The 24448-nt window shown below is 37.5% G+C and overlaps 1 protein-coding gene and 1 long non-coding RNA gene across 2 annotated transcripts in view; one reads left to right on the plus strand and one right to left on the minus strand.

Moving 5' to 3' along the window:
* The window catches only part of LOC130544666 (uncharacterized), an 805127-nt gene that overhangs the window by 744590 nt on the left and 36089 nt on the right, over window positions 1–24448 (minus strand). The gene's annotated exons all lie outside the window — the stretch shown is intronic.
* On the plus strand, window positions 21289–23181 carry LOC113264898 (follitropin subunit beta). The gene is made up of 2 exons (XM_026511868.2): window positions 21289–21447; window positions 22951–23181. The coding sequence occupies exons 1-2, from the start codon at window positions 21289–21291 to the stop codon at window positions 23179–23181; spliced, it is 390 nt and encodes a 129-aa protein (XP_026367653.1).

A 24448-nucleotide genomic window follows, 5' to 3' on the forward strand; every position in this document is an offset into this window, starting at 1 on the left:
AAACACAGACAGAAAAAAAGAACCAATCACAGATGAAGAGTGCAATAAGTGAGATTAGAAACACATTTGTTGTAATGAAACAGAGAAATGAATTAATAACCTAGAAGACAGAGTAATGGAAAATAATCAAGAAGAACAAAAGAGAAAAAAAAAGAATTATGCAAAATGAGAATAGACTTAGGGGACTCAGTGACTCCATCAAATGTAGTAATATTTGCATTACAGGAGTCCCAGAAGAAGAAGAGAGAAAAGAGGGCAGAAAATTTATTTGAAGAAATAATAGCTGAAAACTTTCCTAATCTGGGGAAGGACACATATGCAGATTCCAGAGTCAGAGAACCCCCAACAAAATCAACAAAAGCAGATCCACGCCAAGACATATTATAATTAAAATGGTAAAATAAAGTGATAAAGAAAAAATTTTAAAACCACAAGACAAAAGAAGACAGTTACATACAAGGGGAAAGCCCTTAAGGCTATCAGGGGATTTTTCAACAGAAACTTTCTAAGCCAGAAGAGAGTGGCATGATATATTCAAAGTGCTAAAAGGGAAAAATATGCAGCCAAGAATACCCTATCCAGCAAGGCTGTCATTCAGAATAAAAGGAGAGACAGTTTTCCAAACAAACAAAAACAAAAAGAATTCATGACCACTAAACCAGTCCTGCAAGAAATATTATAGGAAAGTCTTTGAATGGAAAGGAAAGACCAAAAGTGACAGTATGAAGATAGGAAACACGAAAACAGTAAAAATGAATATTTTTGTAAAATATCAGCCAAGGAACTCACAAAATAAAAGGATGTAAAATATGACAACATATACCTAAAACATGGGGTGGAGAGGAGTAAAGGATGGATTAAAATTTAAACAACCATCAACTTAATAAAGACTGTTATATGCAGAAGATATTATATGCAAATCTAATTGTAACCACAAATCAAAAACCACTAACAAATATGCAAAAAATAAAAAGAAATCCAAATACATCACTAAAGAAAACCAGCAAATCATGAAAGAGAGAAAGGCAAGAAAGGATCAGAGAAAATTTTCAGAAACAACCACAAGTAATAAAATGGCAATTAATACATATTTATCAAGGATTACTTTGAATGTAAATGGACTAAACAGTCCAATCAAAGACGAAAGGTGACAGAATGGATAAAAAGAAAAAAAAAGACATCTATATGCTGCTTACAAGAGTCTGATTTTAGATCTGAAGATACCTGCAGAGTGAAAACGAGGGAATGAAGGAACATTTATCATGCAAATGAATGTCAAAAGAAAGCCATTGTAGCAATACTTAAGTCAGACAAAATAGACTTTAAAACAAAGACTGTAACAAGACACAAAGAAGGATACTATGTAATAATAAAGGGGACAAGTCAATATGAAGCTATAACAATTGTAAGCATACAAATACATAAAACAATTGATAACAAATATAAAGGAAATTTCTATAATAATAAAATAATAGTAGGGGACTTTAACACCATACTTACATCAGTGGATAGATCATCCAAACAAAAAAACAAAGAAACAATGGCTTTGAATCACACACTGGACCAGATGGATTTAACAGATCTATTCAGAACATTCCATCCTAAAGCAGCAGAATACACATTCTTTTCAAGTGCACACGGAACATTCTCAAGAATAGATCACATATTAGGCCACAAAACAAGCCTCAGCAAATTAAAAAAGACTGATGTCACACCATGCATCTTTCCTGACCATAACACGAAACAAGAAGTCAACCACAAGAAAAAAAAAATCTGGAAAGACCACAAATACCTGGAGGTTAAATTACATGCTACAAAACAATGAATGGGTCAACAGGAAATCAAGGAAGAAATTAAAAAGTACAGGGAAACAAATGAAAATGAAAACACAACAGCCCAAACCCTTCGGGATGCATCAAAAGTGGTTCTAAGAGGGAAGTTTATAGCAATACAGGTTTACCTCAAGGCGGAAGAAAAATCTCAAATAAAAAACCTAACCTTATGCTGAAAGAAGCTAGAAAAAGAACAAAAAACGAAGCCTAAAACCAGAAGAAGGAAGGATTATAATAAAGATTACAGCAGAAATAACTGATATAGAAACTCAAAAAATAATAAAACAGATCAATGAAATAAGGAGCTCAATATTTGAAAAAAAGCAATAAAATTGATAAACGTCTAATCAGACATATCAAGGAAAAAAGAGGAAGGAATCAAATAAAATCACAAATGGGGATAAATAACAACCAACACCACAGAAATACAAACAATTATAAGAGAATATTATTTTAAAAAACTATAAGCCAACAAATTGCACAACCTAGAAGGAATGGATAAATTCCTATAAACATAACCTACCAAAGCTGAATCAGGAAAAAAAGAGAAAATTTGAACAGACTGATACCAGCAGAGAAACTGAATGAGTAATCAAAAAACTCCCAACAAACAAAGTCCAGGGCTAGATGCCATCACAGGTGAATTCTACCAAACATTTAGAAAGAGTTAATACCCATTCTTCTCAAACTATTGCTAAAAACAGAAAACAAAAAAAATTTCCAAATTCATCTTATGAGGACAGCATTACCTTGATACCTAAACCAGATAAAGACAACACACACAAAAAAAGAGAACTACAGGCTAATACCTCTGATGAACATAGAGGTAAAAATCCTCAACAACATAACAGCAAACCAAATCCAACAATATATTTAAAAAGTCATTTACCATGATCAAGTGGGATCTATTCCTAGGTTGAAAAGTCAGTTCAATATTCTCAAATCAATGTGATACATCACATCAGTAAAAGAAAGGAAAAGAACCATATGATCATTTCAGTAGACACAGAAAAAGCATTTGACAAAGTAACACATCCATTCATGATAAAAACCCTCAACAAAGTAGGGCTAGAGGGAACATACGTCAACATAATAAAGGCCATATATGAAAAACCCACAGCTAACATCATCCTTAATGGGGAAAAACAGAGAGCTTTTCTCTTAAGGTCAAGAACAAGATAAGGATGTCCACTCTCTCAATATAGTACTGAAAGTCCTAGCCATAGCAATCAGACAGCAAAAAGAAATAAAATGTATCCAAATTGGTAAGGAAAAAGTAAAACTTTCACTATTTGCAGATGACATGATGACATGATACTAGATGTGGAAAACCTGAAAGATTCCACCAAAAAACTGCTAGAACTGATAAATGAACTCAGTATAAGTTGCAGGATACAAAAATCAATGTACAGAAATCTGTTGCATTTCTATACACCAATAATAAAATAGCAGAAAGCAGGGTGCCTGGGTGGCTCAGTCATTAAGCGTCTGCCTTGGGCTCAGGTCATGATGCCAGGGTCCTGGGATCAAGTCCCGCATCGGGCTCCCTGCACAGCTGGGTCCTGCTTCTCCCTCTCCTTCTGCCTGCTGCTCCCCCTACTTGTGCTCTCTCTGTCAAATAAATAAAATCTTAAAAAAAAATAAAGTAAAAAAAATAAAATAGCAGAAAGAGAAATTAAGAAAACAATCCCATTTACAATTGCACCAAAAATAATAAGATAACTAGGAATAAACCTAACCAAAGAGGTGAAAGATCTGTACCCTGAAAATTATCAAACACTGATGAAAGAAACTGAAGATGACAAGGAAATGAAAAAACATTTCATGCTCGTGGACTGGAAGAACAAATACTATTAAAATGTCCGTATTATCCAAAGAAATCTACAGATTCAATGCAATCCCTATCAAAACAGCAACAGCATTTTTCACAGAACTAGAACAAACAACCCTAAAATTTGTATGCAACCACCAAAGATCCCAAATGGCCAAAGCAATTTTGAAAAAGAAAAGCAAAGCTGGAGGCATCACAATTCCAGACTTCAAATTATATTACAAAGCTGTGGTAATCAAAACAGTATGGTACTGGCACAAAAACAAACACATAGATCAATGAAACGGAACAGATAACCCAGAAGTAAACCCACAATTATATGGTCAATTAATCTTTGACAGAGCAGGAAAGAATATGCAAGGAGAAAAAGACAGACTTTTCAACAAATGGTGTTGGGAAAATGGGACAACAACATTTAAAAAAAAAAAGAAAAAAGAAAAAAAAAGAAAAGAAAAAAAAGAAAAGAAAAGAAAAGAAAAGAAAAGAAAAGAAAAGAAAAACTGGACCACTTTCTTACATCATGTACAAAAATAAACTCAAAATGGATTAAAGATCTAAGTGTGAGACCTGAAACCATAAAAGCCCTAGCAGGGAGCAAAGGCAGTAACTTCTCTGACATCAGCCATAGCAACTTTTTCCTAGATATGCCCTCTGAGGCAAGGGAAACAAAAGCAAAAATAAACCATTGGGACTGCATCAAAATTAAAAGCTTCTGCACAGTGAAGGAAACAATAAAAAAAAAAAAAAACACCAAAAACTGAAAGGCAACCTATGGAATGGGAGAAGATATTTGCAAATGACATATCCAATAAAAGATTAGTATCCAAAATAAATAAAGAACTTACAAAACTCAACACCCCAAAACCAATCCAATTAAAAATGGGCAGAAGAGGGGCGGCTGGGTGGCTCAGTTGGTTAAGCCTCTGTATTTGGCTCAGGTCATGATCCCAGGTTCCTGGGATTGAGCCCCACAGTGGGCTCCCTGCTCAGCAGGGAGTCTGCTTCTCCCTCTCCCTCTGCTGTTCCCCCTGCTTGTGCACTCTCTCTCTCCGTCTGTCAAATAAATAAAATTTTTTAAAATGGGCAGAAGGCGTGGACGGATATTTCTCCATAGACATACAGATGGCCAACAGACACATGAGAAGATGCTCTTCATCACTCATCATCAGGGAAATACAATGTGATATCACCTCACACCTGTCAGAGTGGCTAATATCGACAACCCAAGAAATAACAAGTGTTGGTGAGGATGTAGAGAAAAAGGCACCCTCATGCACTGTTGGTGGGAATGCAAACTGGTACAGCCACTGTGGAAAACATAATGGAGTTTCCTCAGAAAGTTAAAAACAGAACTACCCTATGATCCAGCAATCAAACTACTCGGTTTTTACCCCAAGAATACAAAAACACTAATTCAAAGGGACACATGCACCCCTATGTTTATACCAGCATTATTTACAATAACAAAGATACAGAAGCAGCCCAAATGTTCATCAATTGACAAATGGATGAAGAAGAAGTCATAGATACATATGATGGAATATTACTCAGCCATTAAAAAGAATGAAATCTTGCCATTTGCAAACATGGATGGATCTAGAGAATAAAATGCTAAGCAAAATAAGTCAGTCAGAGAAAAACATAAATACCACAGGATTTCACTCATATGTGCAGTTTAAGAAACAAAACAAAGGAGCATAGGAGAAAAAAAAGAGAGAGAGAAAGACAAACCAAGAAACAGACTTTTAATTATAGATAGAACAAACGGATGGTTACCAGAGGGGCTGGGGGTAGGGGGATGGGTTAAATAGGTGTTGGGGCCTAAGGAGTGCACTTGTGATGGCACTGGGTAGTGTATGGAATTGTTGAATCACTATATTGTATATCTGAAACCAATAAACACTGTATGTTATCTAACTGGAATTAATATAAAATTAATTTTATTAATTTAATTAATTAAAATTAAAAATTAAAAAAAATAGAGGTGCCTGGCTGACTCAATTGGTAGAGCATGTGACTCTTGAATTCTCAGGGTTGTGAGTTCAAACCCCAAACTGCGCATAGAGCCTACTTTAAAAAAAATTTTTTTTAAATGAATAAAATAGACACTATCCACACTCTTAAAAAAAAAGAAGAAGGAAATCCTGTCACATGCTAGAACATGGACGAACTTTGAGAACATTGTAAGAAGCGAAATAAGCCAGTCTAGCACAGTAACTAGAAAATACAAATGATAATCTTTTCTTTCTCCTGCATACGGTATTAAATATATTTATAATTACCTGTCCCACTCTCAGCTCCTGCTAATTGGACATTAACCAGGTGAATCTAATCCTTGAACATAGTTAATGGGACCAGGTTAACTGACCTTAAAGGAGGCTCATCCATAAATTGATATAATTCAATAAAAAATTTTCTCACCTGAAAATCTGAATAATGAGAGCAAAATTCTTAAAGGAAAGTGGAGCTAGAAGATCAGAATATAAAGTTGAACTGATAGCTATACAGTCATATACAGAATAAGCAATGAAAGCCCATTAAAAGAGAAGAAAAAAGAAGACTTGGAAAGAAAGAAGTCAGGAGAGTTGTGGGGCTGTAACAAATTACTGCAAGCTTCTCAGGCACACCAACCCAGAGCTAACCTGGGGGCTTCTGCAGAGCTATCCTCCCCTGTGGGCCCATAGCCCCTCAAGCCTATGGAACCCCACCCTAGGGTACCTCTTGCTCATCCCTCCCTGGGTGCCTCAGCCCTTTCATTTAGCTTGGGAATGCTGGTTAGACTGTCTGTACTGACCCAGGCATCCCTGCTGGGTGCCATCCCACCCTCCCTCCCCATTCAGCTCCTGGCCTTGGCGACTTCCACCCCTGTTTCCACTCTCCGCCTGAGCTTTGCATTATCCACTAACCCAGTCAGACAGTGGGTAGAGACAAGAGCTTCTGGCTACCCTGACTCTGTGAGGGCAGAACACCAACTCAACCAGGAGTAGGGCCTCTGGCACTTGTCACTAATAAAAGCAAATTCAACCTTATAAAAAATATTGTAAGTTCAGTGACTTAAAGCAACACAGATTTATTATCTTGTCATTCTAGAGATCAGAAGTCCAAAATGGGTCTCACTGTGTTAAAATCAAAGTGTTGGTAGAGCTGCATTCCTTCTGGAGGCTGTAGAGGAGAATCTCTCCCCCTGCCTTTTCCAGCTTCTGTGAGGCCACCTGCATTCCTTGGCTTGTGGCCCCCCTTCCAGCTGTGGCATCACTCCAATCTCTGCATCCATCACCATATTTTCTCTCCTTCTGTTGTCACACTGTCTCCTCTATTATGTCCCTATTACGACCCTCATGCCTCTCCCTTTTGTATGGTCCTAGATGATTACACTGGACCCATCCAAATAATCCAGGATAGTCTTCCCACCTCAAGATCCTTAATCACACCTTCAAAGTCCCTTATCATATAAGGTAATATAGCAGGCTAAGGGAATGAGGATGTGGACAATTGGGGTGGGTGGGGTGGCATTATCAGCCTACCATGGTAACCATGCAGCCTCAGACATCATTTCCAACCCCGATCCATACAGTTCCTTACTGCAGTCTCAAGTAACAGAAATAATGCCTCTTCCTGGGCACGTAAGAAGACTATGTTCCTCAACCTCTTTGCAGTTAAGTTGGGGCCAAGTGAAGGACTCAGATTAACAGGATGTATTTAGAAGGGAAGTAAGCCCTTTTTCTCATCATGTGGTCTGCAGGATAGCAGCATCATCACCACATTAAAACCTGTTAGAAATGCAGAACTCCAGGCTCCACCTGCATCCTCCTGAGTCAGAATCCTCATTTTAACAACATCCCAGGTGATTCTACTGCATGTTAAAGTTCGGGTAGCACTGATCAGGACACTTCCAACCCTGGCACTTACAAATACTGTGCAAATACTGCACACTTAAAAATACTGTACAGCTCTCTCTTCCTCTACTGCAGTGACCTCAGAGACCAGGAGCTCCAGGCAGCAAAAGCCATAACACAGAGGCCCCCCAACCCACAGGAGACTGGGACATAAACAAAAAAGAAACTTCTGAGTCAAGGCACTAAGATTTTGGAGATTGCCCGTTGTAGCAGCTACTGTTAATTATTCTGATTTTCAGTAAGATAGTTATCTGAGCTAGCTTGGGTAGATTTCTGTCTTATTCAACCAAACAAGATTTGCCCACAATGATTCTCAAACAAGTGTGTATCAGAATCACATCTGGAGGGCTTCTTAAAATGCATACTGCTGGGCCCCATCCCCTAGAGGTTCTGATTTAGTAGGCCAAGGGCAAGGCAAAATAATTTGCATTTCTAATAAGTTCCCAAATGATGCTGATGCTGCTGGCCCTGAGACCACATTCTGAGAACTTCTGGTTTACAATTGCACTGTTAGTTACTCTCCATCACTATACAGTTCAACTCAGACAACATAGACCAGGAGTCTGCAAACCACAGCCAAAAGGCCAAATCTGACCCACTGCCAGTTTTCACAAATAAAGTTTCATCGGAACTTTGGAACATAGCGACACCTATTCATTAATGTGCCTTCTGTGGCCACTTCCTCACTATAAAGGCAGAGTTGAATCATTACAGTAGAAACCATGTGGCCTGCTGCTATGGACTGAATGCTTGTTAGTTCAGGGCTTATCCACTAAATTGGTTAGCTGGCATTATACTAGTCTCTATATAAATTCATTTGGTGAAACCTAACCTTCAATATTATGGCATTAGGAGGTGGGGCTTTTGGTTGGTGCTTCAGTCATGAGGGTGGGATTATGAATGGGATTAGTGCTTTTATAAAAGGGACTCCACAGAGCTCCCTACCCTGTCTACCATGTGAGGACACAGTGAGAAGATGGCCATCTGGGAACAAAGAAGCAAGTTCTCAACAGAAACTGAATCTTCCAAAGCCATGGTCTTAGGCTTCTAGTCTCCAGAATTATGAGAAATAAATTTCTATTGTTTATAAGCTACTTAGTTTGTCATATCTTGTTACGGTAGCCCAAATGTACAAAGATACACACAAAACCTTAAATATTTACTATCTGGCTCTTTATAACCAAGTTTGCCAACCTCAGATATAGATCACAATAAAGTTTTTCCTATATAATCCTACAGAATACTGAATAGAGATTACAGAATACCGACTTACTTGTATATTCATTGATTATTCTCTACTTCTACTATGCCTTTTTCCACTTTGGCAACAACCACAAGAAAATTCTTTGAGATCTGGTATTTACTATTGCTATTATGTCCCTACTAAGAGTCATTTGTTTTTTTTCTGTTTTTTTAAATTATAATTATGATATGTTAGTCACCATACAATACATCCTTAGTTTTTGATGTAGTGTTCCATGACTCATTGTTTGCATATGACACCCAGTGTTCCATGCAATACATGCCCTCCTTAATATGTTACCAAGCACAAGTCTCTCCAGTGTGGAACTGGAAATATTCTTGGGAACCAATAAGGATTTTCAAAGAACTTCTTGTGTGAAAGCTGGAGTTGTTTTAGCATACCTGAGAGAGTACAGAGGCAGAAGGGAGGGTGCATGAACAAAAACCAGGCAGTTTCCGATGCTGCAAATACACTCTTAATGACCTCATGGCCTATCGGCCGGAGTTACAAATCAAAATGGGCTTTTATGTCTTTCATCATGCTGGGGTCAACTTATTTTATTAAAATTAAGCTGCCTGTCATCTTCTAGAATGGTACACAAGACTATAATATATGCTCTCCACCCACTTCAAAAGCCCTATGACCCATTTTTTAAAAAAATCCTTAAATGTGTCAACCCACACAAAAGCACTGTCTTTTTTTTTTTTTTTAAACTATTCTTTCAGGCTGTGCCTTTTAAAATAGTAGTGTCTGCAGAAATGTCACATCAAAAGAAATTGCTCACAGGTAGAACTACTTAACTGAAACTGCTTTTATTAGTATATTGGAGGAAATTTGCTGGTCTGAGAATGGAAAAAGGACTGATACTGAATAAAAACACTGTGGTACCAAAAAGGGAGATTTTCTTTCTTCCTTTCTTTTTCTTTCTTTTCTTTTCTTTCTTTCTTTCTTTCTTTCTTTCTTTCTTTCTTTCTTTCTTTCTTTCTTTCTTTCTTTCTTTTCTTTTTGCTATAAAAATCCCACCTCATATTTTAAAATCTAAATAAGAAGATTGTCTATTGACTGTAGCTGGTTTCTTTTTGCTTTTAAAAATAATAACCCTTTCAGAGTTTCCCCAGAATTCCAAACCCTAAACAAAGCTTAGGGCTAATCCATTAAGTTGGTTAGCTGGCGTGTACACTGGTCTCTATATAAAGTCACAGTCTCTGCTGCACAGTTGTCAACTATGTCAAGCTCCTACATACCCCATTTAGAGCTACGCACACCAGAGCTCTTAGTAGGCACTATGCTCTCATTTTTCTCTGGGCTTTGCACAGACTCTTCCCTTTGAAAAATGTTAAGTACTCTGTTTTGATGAATTCTCATTCAACTATGAGGATTCACCATATGTCCAGATTTTGATGACCCTTAGCCCCCTTCCTTTCCAACCATCTCAAGGAGAATCCTAATACCCCCCCCCAAGTGTCCCCAGTTCTTTAGGAGGTTTGCAAAGAGATGCCTCACATGCCGAGAGACCAGTTATCCAGCCTCATTCTTTACCCAGTGTCTGCCATGTTGCCTTTCATGTTCTGGCTCTCGCTGTCTAAGATTGAGAGTAGTCCCCACTATAGATAACACCCATCATATGAATGCCAAAGTTCATACCATGGATGTTGCTGAAACCACTAAACTGGGAAAGTGGGACCCTGGCTTTTCTGTTGAGATAGGAAAATCTTCTTCTCTAACTCTATGCCACACTTTGTCACTTAGGCCCCAAAGAAAACATTTCTTTCACCTTCTTAGAGCAAGACCCCAAACAAGAACTGAAACATCTTTCTCTGACAACATGCAACAATTCTTCCTCCTTAGGTTAGTCTAAAACTAGTCATTTGAGGATATGTTTCCCCAAGTTCACATTAAACCAACATGGCTTTTTCCTTCCAATTGTTGCCCCAGTCACACCTTCACAAACATGTCCATTTTATAAGAGATGTTTAGCTTTATGTAACCCCTTGTCCTATCACCCTCAGCAGTGGGAAGACATAAAGGTGAACAATTATTAGAAAACATCTTATTAATCTCTCGAATACCCACGGAGAGTCACCTAAATATCTTCACTTTTCCTGATCACTTTTGTCTAGCCTGAACCAGCTTCAGATGAACACTTGGGCATCTTCTGTCTCCTGATCTCCCTCTTGCTTCTCTTTTCTACCCTCCTGCTCTGGCCTGCTGCTCTCTCCCAGATCAAGGCCATTCATACCTGTCTCTCCCACTCCTCCACAGTTATAGCTTAGATTTTTCAAGCCCTTCCCAGCTGAACATCTATAGTCAAACATTCCTTCCTTATCTCTAGTAACCTCGCATTGATGCACTGTGTCAAAAGATTCCCTTACTACCAGTGCAGAGAAGGAAAAAGAATAAAGGAAACAAAGAAATCCATCATATCACCTGTATTTTTGTCTAACTGAAGGTTTCTCCACCAAAGATGATTAAAATCTCCATCATTTAGATGACAAAAACAAGCAGTTTTTAAATGGCAATTTCCCCATTTTGATATTTCCAAGATCTTAACACCAAGACTCATTCTTGGGTTCATCTCAAGGTACTAGAGGCTTTTCTTGTCCTCCACAGACTCTACATAACCCAGCTATCCTAAAAACAAAAACAAAAAACAAAAAACTAGTTATCCTAGGCATTTGGCCTAAGAATTGAAGCTCTACCCTGAGATAATGGCTTTGACCACACACATCAGTGAAATTCAGTCAGTTTCAAGTAACGGAGACCCAAAATAATAGTGGCCTAAACAAGATAGAAATTATTTTCCCTTTCATGTAAAATTCTAAAATTATGCAGATTGAGTCTGGACTGGCAGCTTTGCTCTAAAAAGTCCTCCGCAACTCATGTGCTTTCCCGGTCATTGTACCACCAACTCTACAGTGTAGCCGTCACCCTCCTAGCCCAAAATGACACATCCACATTATAAGAGCAGGATGAAGGAAGAATGGAAAAGAAGAAAAAAGGGCAGAAGTTACTTGCTACCTGTCTCCGGAAGTTCCTGAAAGCTGTCACCCAACATTTTAATCACATCTTTTTGTTCAAAACATGGCCATTCCTGGCTGCAAGGCAGGTGGGGACATTTTACTCTTTGTTCTGGGCAGCCATGCGCCCACCTAAAAATTCTACCACTATAGGAGAATGGAGAATGAACATCAGGAAACAACTAGCAGTCTCTGTCACACTGTGCTCCTGAAACCACTACTTTTTTCTGGGCTAATAATAAACTTTGGAGTTACCTAAAATAGAATGCTTTAAATTCCATATTCTTAGAACAAGTTGAAGTAAAAGTCAAAATTCTAGCATTTGATGTAACTATCAGCATGTCACTCAGTGGTTTAACTCTCTGCCTTACTTTAAAAGACTATTCTAAAAATCTATTGGGAATAAACAGAGATGATAAAGGTGAAAGTATTTCTTGAAATATGACATAAATAACTCTTGAGGCAAAAACAGCAATAAATTGTCTTTTATCTCCTTTAAACATATATGTCTCTCCTTCAAATTATCTCCATTCTCCTTTTAGGTCTCTTAAGAAGATGTGGCAGGTAGATGCCAAGACAGCAAAAGACCAGAAACAAAGGTATGTGGTCTGATATTAGGTGATTCAAATAGGGTCAGTGGTTTATCAGAGAAAGAAAAGGAAATTCTCTAGAAATTGCCAATATTTATGAAGAATCACACTATCAACCTGGTCTCTCCAAACTTCTTCCTATATTTAATTATTATTAGATATGGCATTAGATCTTCATAACAGAAGTTCTAATTCTTCAGGCAAAATTAAGGTTCTAGCAACTCTATTTTTGCTCAGGAAGCTACCCTGGCCATTTAGGACAAGCAGGAGAGCTAAAAAAAAAAATCAGCTTTTGTAACTTTCTGGAGTATTTTTTTTTTTAAGTTTTTATTTATTTGACAGAGGGAGATAGCGGGAGAGGGAACACGAGCAGGGGGAGTGGGAGAGGGAGAAGCAGGCTTCCCACTGAGCAGGGAGCCCAATGCAGGGCTCGATCCCAGGACCCTGGGATCATGACCTGAGCCAAAGGCAGAAACTTAACGACTGAGCCACCCAGGTGCCCCCTTTCTGGAGTATTTAGCTTTGCTACCACTATTGTTGTTACTGCTGTTTTTTGTTCAAATGCACTGGAAAGATGGAATGGCTGGAAATCGCCTAGTAATTCTAAACTGCTTCAACAGAGGGAATAAATCCAAAGGGAGCCTGGTTAAAAGTAACTTGTATAGATGTTATGATTTTGCCATGATCTGCTGGAAGAACAGAGAGAACACAGAGTGAGCAAAATGTGTGGTGAGGATTGAAAGCTTTGGAAATGCAAAGAGGAAAATTCCGAAAATCATGTTAGAACAGATTCCAGGCTTTGGATGCACTTTTCTTCCTCTCCCTGTGATTTGCATCATACAGAGTCAAGCAGACTATTGACAAACCCTCCAGGTAACCTGGTAGAGGCTTCTTACTCAAAACTGACTGGGTTGTGGTGCAGTAACAAAAGAACCTCAAATTCTCAATGACTTAACACAGTAAAGGTTAATTTCTTTCCTACACTACATTTCTAACATCAGTCACAGGAGACTGTGCTCTACACAATTCGCCCAAGGACATAGGCTGTCAGAGTCTCTACCAACTTACGGAAGATGAAGTTTCTGCAGTACCCACAAAAAGGAGACAGAGCATCAAAAGCCATGTAAGAGATTTCTATTGCCTCATCCCAAAATAATATACTTCACTTGTGTTCAGAACCCACTGGCCAGAATTAGTTACTTTTCCCCAATCTAAATACAGGAAACTAGATAATGTAGGTAATGGAATATTTGGTAATTTGTCTATGACACAGTGGTGGCTGAATTATCTAAGAATATGTTTCCTGCCTCATTTTTACTTCATGCTTTCTGAGAATGACAGGTTTTATTTTGAGAAACTTTCTTCTTTTGAAAAAGGTAAGACAATATCTTGGTCTTCCAGTGCAATTCACTTTACACACACACAGCGAAGGAATAAAAATTCACTCTAAAGGGCACAGAGGTACACATGTATTTATTCTAAAATAGGCTGAACTGTGTTCCAATGATAGTAGCTTAGAAACAGACAGCTTGAGTTGAACTTTTCTCCCTCATTTATCAGCTGTCTGGGCTTGGTAAAGATATTTGAACTCTCTATGTCACCGTTTCCTCATCTCCAAAGTGGAGATGATTATAGTATTTATGCCATGGTTCCTGTGATGATTAACGGAATTAAAATGGTGCATACAAAATACTAAGCACTAAGGTGAGCACTTACCTTATGTCAGCATTTTGCTATGTATGTCTATATGTATATGTGTGCATGTACATGTATATAAGATACTCCCTCCTAAAACCAAAGATATAAAAACAGTTGGAATCTGCATTTCATGCTGGGGACAACTGCTTCCTCATGATTAGATAACTATCTTCATATTATTTTCAGCATAGGCCACATCAAGCATCAATATATTATTACTTAAATATAAATCCCATTCTTAGTGCTTCATACTTTAGTTTCTAGAAACTTGCCAACTAGCATCAAAGCAAAAATCAAATCCATAAGTGTTTACTGAATGCTTACTCTATGTAAAACACAATTGCTATAAAGCCTAGAAAATATTTTTAGCTTCATGCATTATCAGTTGACTGATCCCAAATGTACTGACTTCTTACTGGAACACTATGGAATATTCTGAGTGCCATTACTGCTTAAAGAGTTCCTGTCAGGAGAACACTATGCCAGTTTATTCCATCTTGCTCTGAGGAAAAGAAAATGCAACAGAGATGAGCATTAGATTTTGTTTCATTGTTCACAGTATGTTACTATCTCAAATGATGAAATAAATTAAAGTTCCATCTGACTGCCCCAGTGGATAAGAACAAGAAGCTTACCTGCTAATATGAAGACTGACCCTCGTGACCCCATCACTGAAAAATATAAAGTGTATCACTGTGTCTTCATATTAATAAACACTGGCAACCAACAGGCTTTTCACTTTATTATTTTTCAGTTATATCAGTTGATCTAGCGTGGCAATGTGTAATACAGAAGGGCCAGACATTAGACCAGTAAACAGATCTTAGGACCTCAGAAAATTTACTTATTAGCCAACAAGTTCTACACGAGTGCTGTCCAATAGAAATATAATGTGAGCCATTTCTGTGATTTCAGATTTTCTAGTAACCACATTTTAAAATAATTTTAGAGTAAAAGGAATAGGTGAGACTGACTTAATAACTTATTTTATTTAGCCTAATATATCCAAAATAATGTCATTTCAATGTAACCAATACAAAAATCATTGAGTTAGTATATATTCTTTCTCAGTATGTCTTTGAAATCCAGTGGGTACTTTATACTTACAGCACATCTTATTTTGGACTAGCTGTATTTCAAGTGTTTAAAGCCACATGTGGGTGGTGGGTACCATACTGGACAGTGTAGCTCTATACTATTGTTGGGTAATTTGTCAGGGTAAAAACTTAATAAAAAATTAGCATTTTATATGGAAATATTCCATCATATGTATTACATATTACTTTGTAATTTAAATAAAGAAATAAATTTAAATAACTAAGATAAATTTGAATAACTAAAATTGATGCATTGAAATTTGAAATTATTTAAAATATATTAAGCATGTTTTAAAATTTACATTATGAAACATATATCACATAGGCAAAGAAAAGGAGGAAAAGGATACCAGATCATAAAAGAAGCAAGTAATTTATCAAAATATGAGCATAAGTACTTAATTTCTTATTTTTAAACCCAAACATTTAAAAATGACTTTAAAATTCTTTATAAGTGAAAGAAGAATGTGAGTCATTGAGTATATGTACAGGTAGAAATTCTAGGGATCCTCAAACAGTTGAGGTCACTGGTTCACCAGAATTCACAAGAGAAGTCTGCTGCACACTTGAAATATAATGTGATGAGTGTTAACATTGAGACAAGTACTGGGAACTAAGGAAACACAAACAGAAAGTACTGGACTGAGAGTGAATAATGAATACTGCGTAAGGTGGAGTGAATGCCTCCTAGAAGAAGCTACATCTAAATGAAATTTTGTAATAGTGCTTGTAGGAGTAGCTTAGATGAAAGGAGATGAGAAATGTATCTCAGGACTAAAGAACAGAACATTTTGTCCTTCAAGGAAGAAGAAGAAAAATACATGTGATTTTGCAAAATGGGGAGGTGCTTCAAGTGGAGAGGTGCTTCAATAAAGTGAGAATTTGACACAGGGTCTCCCTGAATAATGTTAAATATTTCATTAAATATGAAGTTAATAAAACCCAATAGAGAGCTAGAAATAAAGGAGAGTGTTACCAGTTTCCAACCAGGAAAACAGATTATTACCCCTAATACATAAAACAGAAGGAATTTAATCCAGAGAGTTGATTACCAACTGTTAGAATTTTGCTAAGAAGCCAGACAGGGAAAATGAGGCAACCCTAAGATCAGCAACAGTAGGAAGTCAAACTTACCCTCAGGATTAGAGGACACAGTAGGTTTTCCAAAGCCAAAACGTGAGACCACCCAGCAGAAGCTCAAGCCACAAGACAGGTTTCCCCACAGAAGCTGGAAACACTGAGGGAGACACTGTTTGATGTGACCTGGACCCAGGGATAAAATGCAGCTACTGCCAAGAAAAGAATGTAGAGAGAAATACTCCGACTTCTTTCCTTTTGCTCTCCAAATTCCCTCCACAGAGGCAAAGCCTGCTGACATTGCAGTTTGAAAGGGCAGCCTGAAGAGGTCTTCCCTGCACCGCCCCCCCCCCCCCGAAAAAAACCCCAGAACAGAACAGGGCAAGAACAAGGAATGCATCAGATATAGCAAACAGGTTATGGACCAGCATAGCATAACGGGAAACTATGAGGGATTTGTTTTTCAGTTTGTTCAACAAAAGTGTGTTAGTGCCTACTGTGTATTAGAAATTCTATTCCGAAAAAGAAAAAGAAAAAAAGAAAAAGGAAGGAAGGAAGGAAGGAAGGAAGGAAGGAAGGAAGGAAGGAAGGAAGGAAGGAAGGAAAGAAGGAAGAAATTCCTATTGGGAATACAAAGATAAATAAGAGAGATCTCTATATTTTCATCAATAAAACACTTCAACAAACTCTGTGTAAGCAATGTCACCTAATTAGGAAATACACTAATCAGGCTATAAGAGGCTTGGAATTGGGAGACAGGACTGGGGTCTCTTGACAGCCAAAGGGAAGCAGGTTATCTGGTGAGACTTCTGACCAAAATGTGGATGGAAACATAAACATGGACATTTGGAATATCCACCAAAGTTTTGAATGACTTCAGTCTTGGCCCCTCTCTAACTAATGGGATTGGTAAGAATTATAAACCACTGAGGTCAGCATGGCACAACGAGTAGTCCTCTGCTTTGGAGCCAAACAGACCTGGGTATGAGCCCCAGTCTTGCTCTTTAAAGGTTCCATAATCTTGAGCAAGTCATTTATCCTCAGTTTTCCAATCTTCCAAAGAGCAATAATAGTAACTCCTTTAAGGAGTTTTCGTAAAGATTATATGTGATCACATATTTAGTGTTTAGTTAAATGGTTGGGACATAGTAGGTGTTCAACAAAAAGAAGCTGTTCATATCTTAAAGTGAATATATAAGGAACAAATACAATATATATACATTAGTCATTAAAACACATTAATTTAAGTTCACATGTATTTACATAAATATACTTTGTGAACACACATAGATAATATAAAGAGTTCATTTCATAATACAATGTGTAATCATAACATTTTGAGTATTCTTTTAGAAAAATTGAAAGGATTTATAATTTTCCAGGAATCATGAATATATTTCATTTAATGTGTATCATATGAAATTTAATTATACATTCTATAACCTTGATATTATGCTTACTTACCCATTACTAATGGATTTCAAAATATTTCTATATTCCAGATATCACTTACATAAATGTTGAATTAATACTCACAATATCCAGGACTTTATTATGTTTTATCTTTGTCACACATGTTTGATAAAATCATAACCTTGGATAAATCCAACTATTTGTCACCCATAAGCCTGAACCCCTGCTGTTATATTGGGCAAAAGAAAAGCGTATATCTATGCTAAGTGGTCTCACGTTAACATTCTTACCATAAACTTCAAGTAGGCCCTTAAAACTGGTACGAAATTATACTATGCCTATCATTGCCAACTCAATCCCTCTCCCAATCTCAGACAACTATTCAAATTTTTTCCTTTCTCTACAAACCCTCAGCAATTCATCCATCATCCTTATTCTCAGATTGATGACCTTACTTCAAACTTTTCTGAGAAAATAAAATTAATCACAGGACAGCTTGCACAGAACCTTCACCACATCTACCACTCATCATCTTCTGCACCCACCACACCTCCCCACCCACCAGCACCTGCACTCACAAGCTCTGCCTCCTGCCTGGTACTGGGATAAGCTCTCCAACTTCCTGTCTAAAGCCAGTCCCCATTTATGCTCTAAAGCACATCTCTTCTTACCTACTCAAGAACACTCCAGAAATTCTCCTCTCTTCTTCCAACATAGTCTACTCAATCATTTCCATTACTGTATAAACATGAAGTTATTCCTTCCATTTTAAAACATTAAAAATTAAAAGAAAATTATCTTTGCCCTATTCCCACTTTACCAAATCACCCATTTATTTGGTCATTGTTGTATCAAAACTCCTGGAAAAAGTTGTCTATATTCAACTTTTTTTTTTCTCTTACCAATAACTTAAACACACACCAATCAGTGTTTTGTTCCCCTCACTCCAAAGAAACTTCTCTAGCCAAGGATATGAGTGACCTTCACATTGCCACATACATTGTACAACTCACAGTCTTCATCTTAACCTGTCAGCAGCATTTAGCACAGCTCTCACTCCTTGATGTTCTCTCTTAGCTTCTGGGACACCACATTCTCTCCATTCCTCTCTTTCCTCAGTGGCCCTTCTCAGGAAGGAAGCAAAAAAATGCTTCATCTTATCCTTGACCTCTTAATATTGGAGTACACCAGGTTCAACTTGGTCCTTCCATCTTTATTTATACCCACTCCCTTGGTAAAGTCTTTCTAGGCTCATGTTGATGACACCCAAATTTATAACTTCAGCCAATATATTTCTCCCAAAATTTAGATTCAGCATTCTACTTAGAGGTCTTAAAGACACCTCAATCTCAACATGTCTATATGGAACTCCTCATCTTTGCTTAAAACTTACTACATTGACAGCCTTCCCATTTCAGTTGATAGCAAGTTTATCCTTCAAGTTGCTCGGGCCAGACTCTTTAGTCATTCTTGACTCTTTTCTTTCTCTCATGCTCAACATTCATCCATCAGAAAATTCATGGGGCGCCTGGGTGGCACAGCGGTTAAGCGTCTGCCTTCGGCTCAGGGCGTGATCCCGGCGTTATGGGATCGAGCCCCACATCAGGCTCTTCCGCTGTGAGCCTGCTTCTTCCTCTCCCGCTCCCCTGCTTGTGTTCCCTCTCTCGCTGGCTATCTCTATCCTGTCGAATAAATAAATAAAATCTTTAAAAAAAAAAAAAAAAAAGAAAATTCTGTTGGCTCTTCTTTCAACATATATCCAGAATCAATTTTATGTCCCCTTACCTCCATTGCTACCACACTAGTCTGAACAAATATTTCTCACCTGGGTTGCTGCAGTAGCATCTAATAGGTCTTCTGATTTCTATATTTCTTCCTCTACATTAGCAAAAGAGCAGCTGAAGGGATCCTTTTAGACCTAAATCAAATCATGTCACACCTCTACTCAAAATCCTGCAATTTGTCCCCTCTCACAGACAGCAAAAACCAAGGTCCTACATGATTTGACTCCTATTATATCTTTGACATCATATCCCCTAATATTTCTATCATTGTTCCTTTCCACCAGCCACACTGTTTAACTAATAAATATCTGTTAAGCAAATCAATCCCAGTTTCCAAGGAGCTCATACTCTACTGGGAGAAACAGAGGTATATTAATGATTGCAAAGAGAAGCTCTCCTCTATCTCCCATTCTAAATTCTGGCAGATGAGTGTTGAAGATTGAGAAATTTGCCAGGGATGGGAGCAATGCTGGAGAACACAGGTAAGAAACAAACACATTTCAGGCAAGACAAACACTGCATATGCAAAGATCTGGAGAAACGAATTACCAGAACATTTAGAGAATTACAAGTAGAGCATCAAAGAATAATATTCGAGATTAGGGGAACTGGATGTGGGAAGTAAAGAGAAATATAGTTTATACTTTAGATAGGAGTCAGAACATGAAAGACTTTCCATTTGTTTGTTTCTTCCCTTACAGATTTCAAGCTGCTCTCAGAGCAATTTATTAACCACATCTTTTTGATGCACTCCCTCAGCAGGGCTAAAGCAATACTTGGAAAGGATTCTGAATTCCCGGAGTTAAAGATACAAAAGAAAAACCTAGAGTCACATTTAATTTGACAAGGTAAAGGAGTGGGTGTGCAACTATATCAAATTTAATTTGTACAAAATCATCATCTCTGGTAACATTATTTTTCTTGATCAACTGCGTTTAGACTACCTTAGGAAGGCTTGATCTCCCTGTCTACCTAAACACTGATTCACTTACAGCAAGCTTCAGGCTAACATTGGTCTTATTAATACCCAACAAATCCACAGGGTGTTAGTTGCACATGATTTTGTATAAAAGGTGAACTGAGACTTGACTCCGTATACAGCTTTCCTCAGATAAGGCAGCCAACCAAAGGTGAGTCTTGGCATCTACAGTTAACAAGTGGTGACAGTTACTTTTGAAATGATAGGTTTTTCAGGATCTGGAGAACAAATCTAGACCTTTTTCAACTACTGTTGTGTAGACAATTTATACTTGTCAACCTGGCTTCTTAAATATGGTTAATATACAGCGGTCACTATTAGCAAGCAACTGGACTTTATATAGACAATTCACCTGGCCTCTTGAAATAGTCTTATTTTAACCAAAGGTGAGCAAAAGCAAATGATAATATTTATGAGATGCTAAAACTGATGAACCAATTTTATAGTATAGAATTTTATTTTTAAACAAAAATAGTCTTTAAAATTTTAATGAAGGGACAAATATGATTATCACAATTACCATCCTCAGAATAATCACTTAAATACTCTGATCTTTAAACACTGCTCTGCTTAAATCATTATTTTGGAGTTTTGATCTGCAATATGGGTCTACTTGACAAAAAAAAAATGAAGGAGAAGGAGTATAAGAAGAAACGTTTGTTCAAAAAAGAAGTAAGGCAAGGGAAAAGGAAGGAAAAAATTGCTGGAGCAAAATGTGCCTGGGGAGAATGGACAAATCAATTATTTTTGCTTTGTTCAACTTACATGATTATAATTCTTTGGGGTTTTTTGGTTTCTCATGAGCCTTAGTTGTTTGCTTTCTAGCCCAGGATGAAGTCAGTCCAGTTTTGCTTCCTTTTCTGTTGCTGGAGAGCAATCTGCTGCAAGAGCTGTGAGCTGACCAACATCACCATCACAGTGGAAAAGGAGGAATGTCGCTTCTGCATAAACATCAATACCACGTGGTGTGCCGGCTACTGCTACACCCGGGTAGGAACTCTGCTTTGCTGGAAGTGAGGGTGCTAAGTGTCTGTCCAAGGCAGGCTTCATTAATTACCACTTTATGAATATTTTAACTTTCCCAAGTTATAGCCATGAGTCCCTTAGTCAATACTGTCTGTGTTATGATTGGGGTTAAATACCATGATATCAGTTAGATGTTTGAGCTTGGATTTGATTAGGATAAATCTAGCAAAGCGTCAGATTTGATGTGATCAACTTGGTAATATGCCAACTCTGCACTTCCAAAAAAAAAAAAAGTAGTGCTATGGTAGATTTTACGTATAGAGAGATAAACATGTAAACATACATATATTTATTAATAGAAGATCTACCATATTCCCCAAAAGCCATTTTCTGTAATTGAAGCCATATCTTTGCAACAGAGGTAGTATTAAAATATGTTTCCAAGCCACATAAAAACACAAACATATTATTAAAATTGTCTTATTTGTCCACCTGATTACAAATGGCAACAAGCAGCCTCAGAACACAATCTATACTTGTAGACTATTAGAACCGAAGTGAATCAGCAAACCTACTCACTTCTTCACGCCATTGAGAAAACCAAGGCACAGAAGCATAAAACCACTAGTTTGTTTTCACACAGCTTCCTTGCATTAATCCAAGTAAAGAGTTTCTACTTTGTTTTACTTTTTTCTCCTATAACAACTGGTTGTCTATGCAAATTTTCATTCTATAAACTGAAATTGAAAGTAACAACTTTTTAATGAAATATATTTTATTGGGTGGTAAATGAGTTCGATCAACAGACCTGATAGCATGATATTGAAATAAATTAAACAGCAATGCCAATTTCTTCCCTTGGTGCAAATAATTTTACTAGAAACTGTTGGAACAAACCTGTTCTGCCTGGATTAAAAGTTCTCATGTGCAAACTGTGTATACTTTGAAACTGAGAGCCCTGCAAAATATACAGCGTTTAAGGGGAGGAAATGTCTACAAGACAGTGGAATATTTAAAATTTTCCATGTGACTTCATAGTCATGTTAAGCTAAGCACTGACATTTCCTCTTATGTCTTTGGGCTTTTTATAAACACACAGGGACAATGTATTTGGAAACATTTTCTGAGAAATTGAACTTCAGTGTTTTCTGGTTCATGTTGTCATTAACATAGCTTTTGACTAAGTACAAAAATCAACTTAAAATTTCTATTATAGTTCTATTTCATCATTTTTCTATGTTGAAATTTAAAGTTTCCCTATAGTTTGAGAAATATTTAAGATTTGATATAGACATAAGGAGTAGGAAAAGAATGACATATATTCTGTAAGATTTCCAGAACCAAGAAATGTGGTATAGCATATAGGACATTTATGAGAGCATATTTCCTTGTTTAGGAATTCCTTAAGTGAGCTTTATTGGGTAAATGCTAGAGCAAGCAGTATTAAATTCCTGTCTCATTTTGATTATGCTAAATAGAAATTTCCAGAGTATTTTAGTCTAACTCTCTCCTTTTTAAACTCCACAGGATCTCGTGTACAAAGACCCAGCCAGGCCCAACATCCAGAAAATATGTACCTTCAAAGAGCTGGTGTACGAGACCGTGAAAGTGCCTGGCTGTGCTCATCAGGCAGATTCCCTATATACATATCCAGTAGCCACTGAATGTCATTGTGGCAAGTGTGACAGTGACAGCACTGACTGCACCGTGCGAGGCTTGGGGCCCAGCTACTGCTCCTTCAATGAAATGAAAGAATAAAGAGCAATGGATATTTCAGGTGACCTACACTTGTCCTGAAGGACCAAGATATCCAAGAAGTCTGTGTGTGTACATGTGCCCAGGCTGCTAACCACTGGGGGCCAGGGATCATAAGACCCCTGATCTCTGCTCTCTGGGCAGAGGAGGAGCTCCAGGAGTTAATTCTGGGGCCAGGATCCTGTCACCACTCAATGTTGTATGCCTAGGTCTGGTTCCATACATTTTATTCAGTCTTACTTAACTTACAGACATGTGGGTGCTTTCCTACCTAAAAATCTTAGAAATCCTCTCAGGCAATCCCTTACTCTTAGAAATAGTGCTACCTAGGCCCAGGGGGAGGAAATGAGATGGGAATGGGTCAGAGTACTAAATACGGCATTTTCTTTTAGACCCTCGAGCCCTCAAGAGCAGAGCCAGCATCTTCATGATTGTAGTCTCAATGCCTAGCATCACATCTGAAATTTAGTGAGAAAGTCAACAATGGTTTCCTTAAGGGAAGTAAAATCAGAAAGGTAAAGGTGGGAAACACTAAAAGAGGATGTTTGAGGCTGACTGATGAAACTGCCCTCATCATGGAAGTCCATGGAAGTAGGGGCATTAGCTCCACCTCACCTCTCTTCCTGTGTCACATGGAGTATTGAGATAGGCTTCATCTTGCTGAACTGCTCAGTGCATATGGGGGTTACCAGAGCTCAGAATTTCTAAGCTATTACTACCAAGTCCTTTAGTTAAGGGCAAAAACAAGAAATGTTAATATGGGCTAATTTGCCCAGGCCCACATCTATTTCATCATTTAAACAAATTGAACACATACTATCAGGTTCCTGCAAAACTCCCTTTGGGAAGTAAGAAAGGAAAAAAAAAAAAACAAAACAAAACCAAAAACTATTATCATCCTGCCTTCCAGGCTGGGATCCACTCCCTTGGAGAGAGGTGTATTTTAAAGTAGATTTGAAAGCAATTTTGTCAACTTAGTAAGTACATTTACCTGGTCTACAAATACATTTGTGTAAAGAAATAGCTTTTTTAGAAAGAATTAGTGGGGTGTGGAGAACTGCCTGTTTTCTAGAATCCTCTGTGTATCAGTCTTTTCTTTTGTCTATCCATGTTCTCCTAAATCCATATTCTCCTAAAACTATTTCATGAGTTGATTTCTTTTCAAGGTGTTACCTCTCTTAGTTATGTACTTGTTTCACACTCATATTGTTTAATTTATTTAAACCTCATTTTTAAAAATAAATATGCTAGCCAGAATCATAGGTTTAGA

The sequence above is a fragment of the Ursus arctos genome, unplaced genomic scaffold (assembly GCF_023065955.2).
Source record: "Ursus arctos isolate Adak ecotype North America unplaced genomic scaffold, UrsArc2.0 scaffold_23, whole genome shotgun sequence".
NCBI classification, from domain to species: Eukaryota; Metazoa; Chordata; class Mammalia; order Carnivora; family Ursidae; genus Ursus; species Ursus arctos.

Coding starts and splice junctions, on each gene's coding strand:
- LOC113264898 (XM_026511868.2), top strand. CDS start 21,289: ATGAAGTCAGTCCAGTTTTGCTTCCTTTTCTGTTGCTGGAGAGCAATC. Junction 21,448..22,950: donor CCGGCTACTGCTACACCCGG/GTAGGAACTCTG, acceptor TAAACTCCACAG/GATCTCGTGTACAAAGACCC.